The sequence below is a fragment of the Apodemus sylvaticus genome, chromosome 13, assembly GCF_947179515.1.
Source record: "Apodemus sylvaticus chromosome 13, mApoSyl1.1, whole genome shotgun sequence".
NCBI classification, from domain to species: domain Eukaryota; kingdom Metazoa; phylum Chordata; class Mammalia; order Rodentia; family Muridae; genus Apodemus; species Apodemus sylvaticus.
Window position 1 is genome coordinate 9,986,903 of NC_067484.1, and position 17,042 is coordinate 10,003,944.

A 17,042-nucleotide genomic window follows, 5' to 3' on the forward strand; every position below is an offset into this window, starting at 1 on the left:
GGCATAATTCAGTAAGATATACCTCAAACTTTCAGTAATAATTCTATTTAAGAATGGCTCAGAATTACTTTCCCTAATAATATAGAGATCCTTTTTCTTCCTGTCAAATAACTGGACTTTGGGGTCACTGGATAACTTTACTTCTGAGTTTGTTCATCTTTAAAAAGTGTTCATCTGTCAAAAACAGCAGCATATGCCATAATTCTGGTAATGTCTCTGGTGAGAGTGAGAGGGACTGTAGAGGATACTGGTTTTTGTTTTATTTTGTTTTATTTTTATTTTATTTTCTGCCTCAGGAAGCCACTAAACAGTATGATTTCACAGCCTTCACTATGGGAAAATCCTTTTCCATTTCTGAGGACTTGCATCTACTGTTAATTAGTATTATTTCTGTGGCAGATATGGTCTTGCAAGACAGACTTTGTAATAAGTTTCTAATGGGCTTGTGCAAGCTAAATATCTGCTGACTCAACAATGGACTCACATCCTCATGATAAATACATTTTTCCCATTATCTCAACTAATTTGGATGAGAAGAGATAAAAGTTTGATGATTTAAAAATGTATATACTGGTATTTCTCAGCCATCATATTTGTAGAACCTGTAGAATGTGTTTATTTTTATTTTATGTATGTTTAATAGTAATGTGATGCTGACATGCTATAAGCTCTGATTTTAACCTGTGACTAGGCTATGCAGCCAGAATTTGGACATGATGAGGTCAAAGGATCAAATCAGGATTGAGAATCATGTAGAAGTCTGCTAACAGACACTGGTGGTCACCTATTTTCATCAACCTATGATGAATAGACCATACATCAACAATAGATATACTAAATATATGTTGTTAGGTATACATTTACTTTGGGCATACATTTGCATTATGTATTTTGTGATTAAAAAAACAATTTGTATATCTATGGATCTTGTTTGAATATTATTTGTCTAGACATGTTCGTGCTTAAGTTCTGTGGTAACATATGTAAGATATGGAGATATATTTGTCTTTGATGTATGCTAGGAATGGAGTCTTTGGGAGGGAATTATGATGAAAAAAATCATCTCTATGGAGTCCTGTCATTGACTGCTGGAGCCTCCATATAAAACAAACAACTGATAGTACAAAGAGAGGAAGACAAAGAGAGTCCCACACATAATCATGTATATACATATATACATATATGCACCCAGGTGCAGATGTGATTTTATTCGGTGGCATGAGATGCTTTGTGCCACTTTGGACACTACCAGAAAATCATCCATATCAAGAACAGGCATAAACTTTGCACACTCTGCACATTAATCACTCTAAAACCTTACTTTGCCTCCCTCCTTTATGACATATTCTGTGTACGCATATTGTGTTATTAGCAACAAAAAACAAGATAACATACACATACACTATATGTATAATATATATAAATATTATATATATATATTATATATATATCCACAGTCATCACCACCTTTCACAATGCAATTCTAAATTATCTGCCAAAAGTAATGTTTCATAAAGCCACATTAGGTAAGGAACCTGAAGCCTCTTCAGTAAGTCACCTTGATGCCTATATAGAGACCCCAATTCCAACTAAAGTCCTCTTTGTTTTATCTTATTTATTTAAAATCACAGTTTAAATTGAACAGCATAGTTTTCATTTATCTGCATTAAATTTTACAGAGCAGTAGATAAAAATTGCAGATTTTTCATGATACTTAAGAGATAGCATGGTATTTGCCATTCCATATTTTTTGACAGTTAAATTAGATAGGTGACCTCAGTAGGTCATGATTCCAAACTGAAAAAATATTAAAAAAAAATAAAAACCATCCAGGCAGGGATCAGGTTAAATGGTTGAGCAGCTAAAAAATGCACATGCCACATAAATCTGGTAATCTAAGTTTGATCCTTCAAACGAAAGAACTAACTGCACAATGTCATCCTTTGCCTCTCCAGAGTTCATGCTCACATATCACAGAACCCTTTAGCAGGAACTAAAAATATAAAGTCATCACATGACTTTATGCCATGGCTACTTCTAGCCCATCAATGTGATCATCTGAAATTTTTCTCTCCTTAGTGAGAACAATTGCTATTCCTTTCTTGGCATTCCACAAGAGACAAATACATCATTAACAGTTTTGTAACATATACGTACTTCAAAATTTCATGTTATGTATGGCAGATATATTGTGTTATATAAATAAAATATACCAAACAAAACATTGAGACTGAAATAACTGAAATGATAGATCTCCTATTAGCTATATTCCACAATACATGTAAATTGCAATTAATAATTTAATGATGGAGTCTATAGAATTCTCTTATCAGGCACATAGCACTAAATATGACTAAGCTCTGCAGCGTAAGTGACCATAATTTTCAGTAAGAATTTCGTTATATTATAGTCTTCGAACTACAAAATGAATCTTTTTTAAATATCTAAATGAATTAAAGATCCAAAATCTCCAGAAATTAATCAAGCCCTGAGATGAAGACAGAGATTTCAACATGTACAAACAACCCACAGCTGGGCAGGATATCTAACTCAGTTTAAGTTTATGGTACTATTTAGAAAGATCAAGTGTCACTCAAGGATTCTGGCACCCTGTCAGAAAGGAATTTAAAGTCAAATGAATTTGTGTGTTTCATAAAATAATTACCTATTTTTTTTTTACAATCCTAAATGGAAAAATCGTGCCCCCTGTTCTGTTTACAACAATATTTTTAAGTAGGGTCCAAACTTTTTGTTGTTGTTGTTTCTATTTAAGCAAAACAGCACTGCGTGAAAGTATAAGACTCTTACCCTTTAAAGCTGAATTTCTTGGGGTTTTTTTTTCTCTTTAGTTTTGAACCATGAAATAGCCAAAGTTCTCTAAGAATATCCTAATATATCCACTCAGACACCTCATTATTCATTAAACTGTAATTTCCAACGTGGGGGAAAACAAACTTCTGTTCTTTACAGTAACTTTAAATATCATTCTAGAACTTAGATATTTTCTGAAGTTATTCCTAATTCTCTGTCTTCCCACACAACTCTTTCTCCCCTTACTTTAATTGTGGCTTTACAGTAGGAACCTGTTTAGTTTAAAGCAGACTGAAGGAGAAACTTATGAAAGCTAACAAGTCACATGTTTTATGCAGTTTTGAAAAACGATATTTAAACTCAAGCTTCATCAGAAACTGCAGCACTACCTCCAGGTACTTGGGAAGAGCTAAACCCCAAGACAAACAAAACCCATTTCCCAATGGACAAGTTAGCACTAGCTTAGGAAAGGCTATGATGCACTTTCAGAGATAAGTACCCAGATTGTAATATGTAACCCTCACTTGTCACTGAATCAAAATGAGGGCGAAAGAACCTCACTTGTGTTAAAAGCTTATTAGGGAATACCCTGCTGTGTGCAGGCAGCATGAAGAAAACCCCATTAGCAGCTGAGGAGATTTGCAGCTATGACACTTCTGAAGGACAGTCAAGTAAGGGAATCTTACGTTCTTGAAAGGATGTGAAGAGCATCTGAAACCTGCTGTTGCGGCTGCCCTCATCTGCCCACATGCGGATCACCCCAAGGCCTGTGCGCAACATGACATCATTAGCCACTGTGCTGCAGAACTTGGCCTTCAAATCTTCCACAGAGCTGCTTCCGTCATAGACCGCCACAAAGTTTCTTTTGCACTCATTTGAATTCTGCATCTCATAGTCCAAGAAACGTAAGTAAATCTGTAAAATAAAGACAAAACAAACTGTTCATTTAAAGATGCGGAGCAGGGCTAGGGCTTCCTTCCTTTCTGTTCGGTCGCACAAGACAGCCTTGATTGCAATCAGCCCCATTATTTCTCCTTGTGGGCCGTAGGCAGACAAACTAGTGCAAAGCAAATTACCTTTAATATTTTTTTCAACTGTTATTATGGTGTTTAAGAAAATTGTAGATGCACCATTTCCTTTTGCTAAGCTTTCAAATGCTCCACACCCCCATCCCCCACCCCACCTTCAATTATCCTTATGTCATCCCATGATGCATCTGAAATCAACTATTAGCTCTTAAAACTTAAACTCTCTTTTGCTTGGTTATGGAAGTAACTTTAAATTCTTCTTTATGTACTATTGTTTTTGTGCCCTAGTTGCTTTGTTTGGGGAAAAAATGTCTATAAAAGAATGATTTACATTAAAATTAAAGAAAAGCAAAAGGGATATTGAAAGTCAGATTTTTTTACTTTGATATTAAAATATGAGTATCATTTTGCCTTTCCTTCCTTCAAAACCTGCAATATACCCCTCCTTGCTCTCTTTCAAATTCATGGCTTCTCTTTTCATTAATTATTACTGCATGCATATAAATACATGTGTATACTATATCTTCCTAGGTATAACCCACTAAGTCTGTTTAATGTTATTCTATGTATGTTTTCAGGGTTGATAAGTATGTATTGGACAACTAGTTATTATGCTCTTCCCTGGAGAAAAGAAATCAATTTTTCCCAATCACTGCATTTTAGTTGCCTGTAGTTCTTTGTGTGTGATTTGAGCCCTTGGGGGCCCATTATCTAATTTAGCATTTTATTTATTTATTTATTTATTTATTTATTTATTTATTTATTTATTTATTTATTTATTTTTATTGAGTATCTTCTTCATTTACATTGCCAATGGTAAAACCTTTCCCAATTTCCCCCCTACAAAAAGCTCACCTCCCCAAAGATTCCCTACCCCTCCTCCCACCCCCTGTCTCCATGTATATGCCCCTCTACCTGACACACTCCCACCTCCCCCCCACCCCACCTCTGTCCGTTTCCCTTTGTTGAGGCCTCTAGTGAGCCTTTACCTGATCAAAGACCACTCTTTTCACTGATGCCCAACAAGGCATTGTTCTGCCACATTTTTGGCTAGAACCATGTGTACCCCTTGGTTGAGGGTTCAGGCCCTAGGAGTCTTGGGGTGTCTGGGTGTCAGAAGTCATTGTTCTTCCTATGGGGCTGCAAACCCCTTCAGCTCCTCCAGACCACTCTCCAGATCCTCTGTTGGGGACCCAAAGCCCAGTCCAATAGTTGGTTGCTAGTTTCTACCTCTGTAATTGTAGGGCTCTGGCAGGGCCCCTCTGGAGACAACCACGGCATGCTCCTTTTGGTACACAATTCTTGTCATAGTGTCGGGGTTTGGTGACTGTTTATAGGATAAATCCCCAGGGAAGGCAGTCTCTGGGTGGCCTTTACTTCAGACTCTGCTCCACACATTGCCTCCCTTATTGCTCCTGTGAGTATTATGTTCCCTTTCTCAGAGGAAATATAGCATCCTCACTTAAGTCCTCCTTCTTCTTGAGCTTCCTGTGCTGCATGAATTGTAAACTGTTTATTTTGAGCTTTTGAACTAGCATTTGCTTATTAGTTGGATGCATACCATGTGTGTTCTTTTGTGACTGGGTTACCTCTCTCAGGATGACACTTTCAAGTTCCATCCATTTGCCTAAGAATTTCATGAATTTCTTGTTTTTAGTAGCTCAATAGTACTCCATTGTGTATATATACCACAGATTCTGTATCCATTCCTCTGTTGAGGGACATATGGGTTCTTTCCAGCTTCTGGCTATTATAAATAAGGCAACTATGAACATAGTGGAACATGTGTCCATATTACATGTAGGAGCATCTTCTGGGTATATGCCCAGGAGTGGTATAGCTGGCCTTAGGTAGTACTATGTCTAATTTTCTAAGAAATTGCCAAACTGATTTCCAGAGTGGTTTTACCAGCTTGCAATCCCACCAACAATGGAGAAGTGTTCCTCTTTCCCCACATCCTCTCCAGCATCTGCTGTCCCCTGAGTTTTTCATCTTAGCCATTCTGACTGGTGTAAGGTGGAATCTCAGTGTTGTTTTGATTTACATTAACCTGATAACTAAGGATGCTGAACATTTCTTTAGGTGCTTTAGAGCCATTTGAGTTTCCTCAGTTGAGAATTACCTGTATAGCCCTGTACCCCATTTTTTATTAGGGTTATTTAATTCTCTGGAGACCAACTTTTTGAGTTCTTTGTATACGTTGGATATTAGCCCTCTATCGGATGTAGGATTAGTAAAGATCTTTTCCCAATTTGTTGGTTGCCGTTTTGTCCTATTGACTATATCCTTTGCCTTGCAGAAGCTTTGCAGTTTTATGAGGTCCCATTTGTCAATTCTTGTTCTTAGAGCATAAGCCATTGGTGTTCTGTTCAGAAACTTTTCCCCTGTGCCCATGTGTTCAAGGTTTGTCCCCACTTTTTCCTCTATAAGCTTCAGTGTGTCTGATTTTATCTGTAGATCTTTAATCCACTTGGACTTGAGCTTTGTACAAGGAGATAAGAATGGGTCATTTGCATTTTTCTGCATGCAGACCTCCAGTTGATCCAGCACCATTTGTTAAAAATGCTGTCTTTTTTCCACTGGATATTTTTAGTTCCTTTGTCAAATATCAAGTGACTGTACGTGTGTGGGTCCTTTTCTGTGTCTTCAACTCTATTCCATTGATCTTCCTGCCTGTCTGCATACCAGTACCAAACAGTTTTTATCACTATTGCTCTGTAGTAGAACTTGAGGTCAGGAATGATGATTCCCCCAGAATATCTTTTTGTTGTGGAGAATAGTTTTTGCTATCCTGAGTTTTTTGTTATTCCAGAGGAATCTGAGAATTGCTTTTGATTTCAATCTGTTTAGATTACACTGTTTCAATTTTGAGGTGGCGCATATCAAAACATTTTTAAAAGACCAATCTGTCAATTTATCACACTAAAAATCAGTCCATTTAGCTAAATGTATGCAAATAAAATTTAAGTTAGCATATAATAGGTGCAATGCACTGTGATACCAATTCGTCTTTAAAGCTCCCAACAATTTTGTGACTCTCAAGCTGCTGTACTCAGATGTGACAACAGAAGCTCACAGAGTATAAGATGCAAGTGAGATGTGAGGCCTCCTTTCACAAGGATACCCTGCTTCTAGCATACTTGATCTTGATGAAGGGACATTCTCTGACTCTTGCCAATGTGTATTCAGAACAATAAGTGATGGATTCCAGCAAGAATCAGATTTCCACAATTTGTTTGTTCATTCATCCATCCACTCAGCAACAGCCACAGCCTGGTCTTTTAGTTGGTTGCAGCCATAATGGTGGATTGGGCGAACAATAGTAATGAATGGAATTGAAAACATGTATTAACTAAATCATCAAACCAACATGGAATGTGAAACTAGAGGAATAATGTAAAGAAAAAGAGTAAATAAAGCAAATTAGTGAAGGATCAAGGAGAATGACATCTGAATGAGCCTGTCTCCTTTAACACATCGATTATTATTTTATTTTCTAATCATGTGCATGTAGACTATTTCCTTTAAATTGTATTTACTTCATCTAACATGCACACAAACTGAAAGTATACATTTATTTTAAGTTTACTTTTGCCTTTCTACATCTGTTTTCTCTAAATTTATTATTTCAAAAACCGTGAAGTAAATCAGAAAACTTTTTCCAGATCTGCAAATGTCTATCCTGCTCAAAACTTCAGTATTTCAATTAATAAAAATATATTAATTGCCTTCAATGTTATTATAAAATAGGCATTGGTCCCTATCATTTCCCTTACAAGTCAAGTAATTGTACGTTATGTTTCATGAAACCGTATATTTTAACAATTGCCTCAACAGCCTGTGTGTCTGTCAGGTTCAGTTTCTGGAATGTGGCTCAATTCCCAATCCAGGTAAATTAACATCTGTAAGTACAAAGTAGATGATCCCATGCCTTTAATCCAACTTCTCACGTGAGGCAAAGTAAAATCATTGAGAAACCTTGAGTTTCTACTTCCTATCCTTCCCTCTCTCCCTTTCCCTTTTGGCCCTTCCTTTCTCTTCTCTTCCTTTCTCTCTCCTTCCCTCCTCTCCCCTCTACTCCCCTCTCTTCCCTTCCTTTAACTTCCCTTCCATTTTCTCCCAATGTTTTTTTTTTTTTGTCCCCATCATCCCAAGTTTTATTCCTCAGATGCAGACTTTCATTTGAAAGAAGTCATCCCTACTGTGTGTTGCAACTTCTTCTGGATGTGAAAAAGTCTAGTTCAGTTATTACATTCCAAAGAAACAACCTCCCCCTTGCCTAACTACCTAACTCTAGCTGCATTCTCTCTAATAGCCTCCACGCTCAATTTGAATTGAATGTATTTTAAGTTACAGTCCCTGTGGTACTTCCTGTTGACTTAACTAACCAGAAATCCTATTTCCTTTATTAATTTTATTTGTTCAGTGTTCATATTGAGTATCCTTAAATCCAATATAGTTTTAGGTGCTATAAATAATAATTATGGATACATTCTACTGCCAGGGGTGATGATTATTTAAAATAACTATAAAAAAAGACATATATCCAAAGAATATCAAGTGTAGGACAATATGCTATAGGCCTGTGTAAGGTAAAAATGAACTGTGATATCTCACATCAGGTCTCCCTGATATAACTTTGAGAAGACACAGAGAAATATGAGCAGATGAATCGAATAGAAACACTAAGGAGAACTGGAGTTTTACTCTTATTTTCATGCAACACAGCAGCTTTGTGGGGCTCCCAGCTTAGCCAAAGCAGCTTTTTGTTGCTGTAGATAACAGAGGGACAGCTCAGTAGCATATTGCTGTCCAGCATACTGAATGTCCCTAGAAGTACTCAGTTGTTGATTTGTGTTTATCTACCCCTGCTGAGGTGCTATTAATGGCCTCTGTGGGAGGAATAGTCTTTCTTCTTTAGACATGTAACATGTGGCCATTCTCACATCTCTGAAGTCAACCAATTCACATATGCATCATGAATTGAACTTAGATGGTGAAAATAAATAAATAAATAAATAAATAAATAAATAAATAAAATAAATAAGCAAACACACTGCAAGGAGATATGAAGTAGGAAGATTGTGCTACGTGTGTCTTAGGGACAGTTAGAGTGGATAAGAGGCATACATATGATTAAATAACATCTGTGCCTATGAAAATTTCAGGCAACAAATAAAATTATGGAAAAATAAATCTCAAAAAATGTTAAATCTGCCAAATTTTTGCCATGTGAAACACTCTGTCTTTCACATACTCACATTAAGTCCTTTGTGAAATAAGACATTTTTCAGGTGACCTTTATTAAGAACCTGGAGGAAGTAATAAAATCATAACTTACCTAAGAAAACTAATCGAATCAATGTGAGTTCCTAAAATAAGAATCATAAGATCTATCTTTTTGAGTCGTTTCATCATGTTCCTTTGCTATCTTCTGGATAAAAGTCATCAGTCTGAAAGGTCTATAAAAGCTAAAAGAGAATCTGCCAATTTTTGTAAGATAACAACAATAATAAATATTTGGAATATGTGTATATTATAAAAGACTCCACAATATCCCTAACATAGTTTATCATCTGTCAAAACAACATGCAAATTCAAGAAAGGAATACACAGGTTTACCAGCAAGAGATGCATCTACAAGTATATGTGACAAAGCACAGTCCACTTTTTGAAATACAACACAAAATGACCATGGATATCACTAGTTTTACAAAATTTAACAACAAAATACCTATACTTACAAGAAGAAAAATGCTGAATGAAAATGATTAACTGAATCAGGAAGGAAAATAAGTTTTTCATTTGACATTTTTAAGTCCAGATATTTCATGACATAATATATCTAAGCACTTTCAAATTCCTTATACTGCAAATAGAAACACAGATTGGAATACTAATTTATTATTATTAGAAAGGAGTCACTAGACCTCAAATTAATTATTTTGTACAGTTCCCTAGGCAACAAAAGATGTAAACGTCACTTTTATATTTTCACATGAAGGGATGAGATGAGAGTCATACCCACACTGTGTGGACAAACACCCTGCGCTAAGCCCAGAGCATTTTTACCCCTGTGGGCTTAGCTATCCCTTGACCTAGGCCTGGGAGCTTCTAGCTTTCAGACAATCTAATCTTCCTAGCTTACTGATTCAATTCAGCTACTCTTGGCTTCTGACTCTATTGTTCTGCTGAGCCTCATACTAACTTTGGCAATATGATCTGATCTTGTGGCACCTTCTCTAGCTCATTTGGTCTTCACCTGTGTTTAGATTGGTCTCCCTGTCCCAGTAAAACTGGCACATGCATTTTCTCTTACTGTGCTGCTCTTAACTAGCTTCTCTTTCCTGCCTGTTCTCATGAGTGTTGGTCTTAACCTATCTCCGACTTATTCTGTCAAATCTTTCTCTGATTTGTCACTTTGTCTGCTCCTCAATTAGACATCACTTTCAAACATGGATTCTTGCTTCCAGAAACAAATCATAATTTCATTGTTAGAGATTAAACATGTGTACTAAGGGAACATCTGTATTCCAATCAGTACAGTTAATAGTGTGCTTTTCCAGCTGGATCATATAGACCTATAAGTCTTTGTATGTGATGCCTTACCAGTACAGTGATGTTACTGGATTTAAATTCCTCTATAAGCAGATTCCTGGAAGAACTGTTAAAGACAGAGAGAAGTGGGATACAGGAAAGTCAAGTCTTTTATTTTTTGAAGTGACACAAGCACTGTCACTTTTATAGTTTTATCTTTGTACACATTTGGATTTAAATTTGCTTGACACCAACCTGCTCAGTATTTTCATTGAATCTTAAGAAGTCTTATGGAAAACTATAAGGAAACATTCACATCAGAAATTGTGAATGTAAAGTTAACAAATTGAAAAGGGGGGAATGGGAAAGCATGTAAAGTTAACTCTTTCCATTTTCCTAAAGAAGTTCTGAAATCTGTTGATGAAGGTAGCAATGAAACTCAGATAATAAATGTGCCCCTTGAAGTAAATTACTATCTTTAAAAAGCATACACAATAAAGCTAGGGCTACTACTTCATTTTGTAGGGATGCTGTAGTTAGAAAATCAGATTGCATGCTTGGCTCAAGCTTTGACTTTTGACATTTCGTAGTGTGTTTGCGTTGTCACTGTAGTCACTGGCTGTCATGTGTTCATGATGAGCAGTGATGGGCAATGCCTGCTGTCTCAGATGCTTCTGTATAGCAAAGGCTCTCCTCACCCACAAAGACATATTTATGGAGGAACTATACAACTGCCTTTACTGGACTTTTCATGAACACATATGAAGCATATAGGATTATTTTAAACCTCAATGTTTGTATTTACTAGAGAAATAAAGTGTAAGAGAAAGGCAAAAGCTAAATTTCTTTCAAAACATTATGATCAAGATTTTTTTCACTAGCTACAGTCTCTGTCATATAATATCTCTCTGAAAATTTCAGAAATATCTTCCTTGCATTGGAGAGCAACTGCCAACATCCTCCCATAAATATTGGTCCAAATCGCTTGTCATTTTGTGTATTTTTTCTGAGAATAAATTTAGTTATTTCTATATTCAGGAGGAGAAGAATAAAAAAGGAATAATTTTAATTGTGAAAATAATACTGGAGGTTTTCTAACTCCATGGACATCTAAAGTTTTAAGTATATATATTAAGTGCAATATGCTAGACATTTTATATTATTATATTTTCCTTAAAAAATAATCCACAGTCAGAAAAAAATGGTTCAGAGATTGAAAGCACTTATTGCCATAAGCGCTTGCAGAAAAGGCTCAAATTCAGTTCCCAGCACCTACCAGTGGTGTGTCAGAACCACCTGTATATCCAGCTCCAAAGGATCTAAATTCCCTCTTCGGTCTCTGAGGGCACCTGTACTCATGTGAACACACAGATACACACACACATGCACATGCATAATTATAAAAATAACAAACCATTCAAACCCTTAATTCGATCTATGCTCTATTCAATTATTTTGAAAACTTTCACTTTAATACAACGAGGTTGTGTTTAGCCCATGTATTCTGAATTTCTTATCATACAAATACCTAATATAAAGCAGTATCATTTTAAACAGTTTCAAGATGAGCAATATGACTGGAATCATTGTTTAAGATTTGTGACATAGTGGCTCCAAGAAAAGACTTATTTCAGAGAGCAAATGAAAAATAAAGTCTCTTCACTCCCTCTGTGAGGGAAGGCAAAGTAAAATATAACTCTAGTGAAATAGTCAGATCCAAATCTCTTCTCAGTGAATCATTTTGATGTGTTTTCCTTTTTAATCAATCACAAAGGGTTGGAACTCACAGGATGATTTATTGAAAAAGACATGGGCAACTTCAGAACATAAAAACCATTTTTGGTAGTATCTATTTTGCAAACTGCAGCAATATAGAAGGCAGTCCTGTGTTTATATGCAAAGCAAGTAAATTGAGCTGAAAATATTACATGATTCATTACCAAAAAATTAATACCAGCTGCTCAAAAGTCCCTCCCCTTGTGTCATAGTGACATGAAAAGTAAGGACTGAAGCAATTATTTGAGTCTCAAAAGAAAATTTTATTTGTAACAAATAAATGTTTAGTTACCTCTGGTCTGCTATATGTTATTCATGAATTCAAGATAACTGGACATCTTAATATTTGAAGCACAGTCTAAAAGCATGTGCCTAGGGCTTTGCAGTTGCTGTTTGTGACTGGAAAGTTCATGATTACATCAGATGGAATATTACATGAATTTGGAAGGTTGTAAAATCTTCACTTAGGAAACATAAATATTCTTTTTTTTTCCCTTTGGTTTTTAAAGACAGGGTTTCTCTGTATAGCCCTGGCTGTCCTGGAACTCACTCTGTATACCAGACTGCCCTCGAATTCAGAAATCTGCCTGCCTCTGCCTTCCAAGTGCTGGGATTAAAGGCGTGCACCACCACTGCCCAGCAGTACTACTATCTTCTAAAATGTTAAAATGTAAAGCCTCAAAAACAAATCTTGGTATAAAGATATCAAAATGGTATTTAGACAGTTATAGAAAATAGCAAAATATTTGAGTAGCCTTCTACATTCTTACATTCTACAACTAATATTTCCTTTTAAAAGTTGTACTATAACTCTCATTGGCTATTTACTAAATTAAATTTTCAATTCTTATTCTTCTCATAATTTGAGATAATGAAGGCAAACTTGGTGCCTAAAACCCTTGATACTTTTTATGCTTTCAACTCTAATCATTACCCAGAGTGTATTACATTTACCTTCTAATGTTACATATGAAATTCATAATATTTAGTAGGTCTGTTTATTACTACACAAATCCAAGGTTAGAAGGACTCCAGATTTAGATTTAATTATCTTTTCAAAGTCTGAAATTCCATGCTCTTGGACTTCTGAGACCAACACCACCATTTACACCCATGGTAATCATCATGCTGAGGAAGTTCCTTCTGACTCCATGGCTCCTTCCTTAGCCAATAAAAAACCTGTTTTTAAGGTCTATGTGATCAGATCAGACTCAGCTGGGCTACTTCCCTTTGCTCAATGGCACATGAATAACAGTTTCACAGGTATCCCTCAACCATCCTTTACCAGGCAAATTAATATAACCAGATATGTGTTTCTTTGATATACTTACAAAGTTAGAACTGGAGCTGGAAACTGTAGAGTTCTTATAAGCTCCTACCCCAACACATAGATCATCATATAAAAGTGTTAACAGCATGATAGAGTTTGTAATGAAATACTGAATTATTTTTTAACTTTCCATGTTGATTGAGTATAAGCAGATTTGCAATATTTTGGTTTTATACAAAAATTAACTTTAATTTGAAATAAGAAAAATAATATGTAGCTATCAAAAGATAGATCTTTATTTTCCCCAAACATCAATGATTCACTCTTCTTGGCACATGTTTGGTGATTCTTTTGACACCATCTCCTATCTCCTTGGGTAAATTGGATCTTTTTCCTGGCTTTGTAATATCAGCCTGGCCCAGGAGTTCTGAGATTATTGACCTTGCTCCAGCCCCTGCTAGTAGTTAGCCAAATGTCTGAGCTAGTCACAAACACATATTTATGGGATTTGGATTTGAACAGGATTTTCATGTGATGTTGGCCAAAAAATTATTTGATGTAATTATTAAGCAAGACCCCTGCCAAATTCTGCTCTCATTCTGTCCCTGGGATATCATTTGATCCCCATCACAGAACCCTAAGTATATAGAATTAATAGATGTTTATCTCTCATTTCAAATAGACAAAGTAGAGTTCCCAAAATAATGTAGATGACTGTTAGGCTCTTTTTTTCTAGATATAGTTTAGTGTAAATGCTATATGAGTTTTCTAAATATTATTTGTAAGAATTTCTATTGTCCTATATGTATAGACATATAATGTATAGTAGCTATATTCATCTCTCCAGTATCTTGTTTTATCCCCTCCTTACTTTTACTGCCCTTTTCCAAGTAGTCTGTCTCCTATATTCTTGCAATTTTTAAAAGAACCAACTTTAGATAAAGTCTCTTGCAGGAAGAGGACTAATAGGCTATTTCACTAGACCGTGGTTAATTTGGCAATAGCTATGAAAGGGCTTAAAAGGGGGGAGAGTATAGGGGGTTAGGGGAGTGTGGTTAAGCGGTATGGGGGAAGGTGTCCAGGCGGGCCCTTGCCTGGGCACCTCTGCCCCTGAGGGACCACACACACACACACACAGGCATAGTATAGAATAGAGTTTATTCAGAGTAGGGGATGAGAGTTAGTGGTAGAGAGAGAGGGAGGGAGGGAGGGAGAGAGAGAGAGAGAGAGAGAGAGAGAGAGAGAGAGAGAGAGAGAGAGAGAGAAGAGAGAGAGAGAAGAGAGAGAGAGAGAATAGAGAGAGAGAGTGGAGGCTGGCCATGACCACCACGTGGAGGATGGAAGAGCCCCAGGGGCAGAGAGGTGAGAGAATGTGGGAGAGAGCTGAGAGCAAAGAGGGAGAGGAGGGGCAAGTAGCCCCTCTTATAGTGGGCCAGATCTCTGGGGCGGGGCATACCTGGCTATTGCCAGGTAGGTGTGGGGTGGAGCTTAGACAGAACCCCAAAAATAGGCTATTTCACTAGACCGTGGTTAATTTGGCAATAGCTGCAACAGAAGAAAGTGGTATATCTTCTTCTGGAAACCATTGACTGCCAATATTCCTCAGAAAACCTCATGAGTCCACCCCCAGGCAGAATTGAATGGATAATGGTTCATTTTTCAGGTGCTGCATTCCACCTAATGTGGTTATCTAAAAATACCTGAAGTTCAGTCCTCATGGAATTCAGGTTTAAATTCTTACCATCGTTAGGTCTTGAATTATTCCCCAAGGTGACCTTTCTCTAGATAATATCTACAACTGGACACACTAATGTCTTTTCTATAACCTTGTTCCAGAATCTCCATCCAAAAAGTCTGCTTACAAAAGTGTATTTGTACCCAATGGTTAACTGAAAAAGGCCTCTACTGTCCTGACACTGCTTATTCTGTTTGTAAATGGCCCCATCATGATCAAATTTCCAAAAGTAGTTTTTCTCTGATTTTCCTTGGGGATGCTGAATGATGATGTTAATAATTAAAGGGGTCATCTACATTAGTAATGAAGATATTGGTACATTTCCTAATTATCAAATGCTAAGGAACAACCTGTAGTATATTCAAATTTTAATCCCATTGTGTAAACTCTTTAGCTTTGTATTCTGTGGTAGGAGCATGAGATAGCATTCAGATAGTTACAGTGAGCCATTTCAAACTCGACTTATGCTTTGAAAGCTTATACTCATAATTACTAGGATATCCACAAAAATAGGAAGCCCTCATCGGCAGTAAGCCTTGTTTCTTGGTTTTCTCCAGAGCATTCAATACCACTTCCTGTCTCCTCAACCTCTAATTGAACAGAAAAAGGCTGTCATAATAGAACCATCTTAGTTCAGCTCTGTAGGAAGCTTCCCCTTTGGGTCACAGACTGCCAGATTCTGTGACAGGCAGGTGCACTAGGCATTGTTGTTCTGGGACTATACAAAAGATGGATTATTTGCCATCTGGAAGAAGGAGGCGTGTGTTTACACTCCACTTTAACACTGAAGTGACAAGGTGCTGCTAAAGACAGCAAGGTGCTATGCTTACAGTTCCTGTTTATGAAAGTTGGCTTTTAAAAAAAGATTTTCATTCATAAAGGTGAAGAAAAACAAGCACTTTCCTGAGAATCCACAAATTGTATAGAAGATAAATTTAGCTCTCTGATCATCCAGGTGAGTGTTTATGACTTTATATTACAAATACCAGTTACTTCCTTAAAAATCCTTCTGGTATCAAGGTTTGAATCCAAGGCCTGCCCCAGGGTAAGCAGGTATTCTATCACCAAGCCCTCTTTGCCTTTGTTTTAGAGATAGGGTCTCACTAACTTGTCAAGTCTAGTAAACACACTCCCTCTGTAGTCAAATCTAACCTTGAATTGAACTTGTAAGCAACAGAAAAAAAGAAAAAGAAAACCAGTGTCTGAACTGTTACAAAGCAAAAATATTTTTTAGACGTTTTACTCAGATGCAAAGAGACTTGTAGCTTTCAGAGCTGTGAACAGGACTGTGCTTTCTTCCATCCCATTACATAAATATGAAGTATATATAGTATACATATATACCTCAAGAAGTACTTTGGTTTTTTTTTTTATACATAAGCACTTCTTGAAGGTCAAACTCCCTTCAAATTCTAAAGAGAGAAGACTGTAGCATTGTTTTTTGCTTAATCTCAATATACCACCACCAAATTCTGTGATATTATTTTTAGTATTTTCTTCACTAGCTGCCAGAAAAGAGTGAGTTCTGTCATGGACTCGCTGTCTTCTCCCTAACAAGGCTTCTGCTCTTGTCAGTTTACCTATCTTACTTTCCCACATGTTTCCAAATTCCATTTCTAACATGCAAACCTAGTCACATTCCCTTTCTGTTTACCTTCCTTGATATTACTAAACATTTGTGGTAAAATCTCCATTCCCAGCAAAGACCCACAGAGGTTAGACTTTACAGACTTGTCTCCCTCCACACCCATTGGCTCAGTAGATCAAATGCTACTGAGTTAATTCCTAAAAGGTTTGCTGTTTTCTCTACACATAAAGTTTCTAATATGCTCTCTATTGTCTTGTGTACCTTCCTACTGTCTAGTTGCTCTCCTGCTGTTTCTTA

At 36.6% G+C, this 17,042-nt stretch overlaps 1 protein-coding gene across 1 annotated transcript in view; it reads right to left on the reverse strand.

Annotated features, from left to right (window-relative positions):
• Positions 1-17,042, reverse strand: part of Neto1 (neuropilin and tolloid like 1) — a 138,297-nt gene that overhangs the window by 24,032 nt on the left and 97,223 nt on the right. Inside the window, exon 7 of the mRNA XM_052155444.1 lies at positions 3,498-3,726. Within this exon, the coding sequence (XP_052011404.1) occupies positions 3,498-3,726 (229 nt within the window). The remainder of the gene's footprint in view (positions 1-3,497; positions 3,727-17,042) is intronic.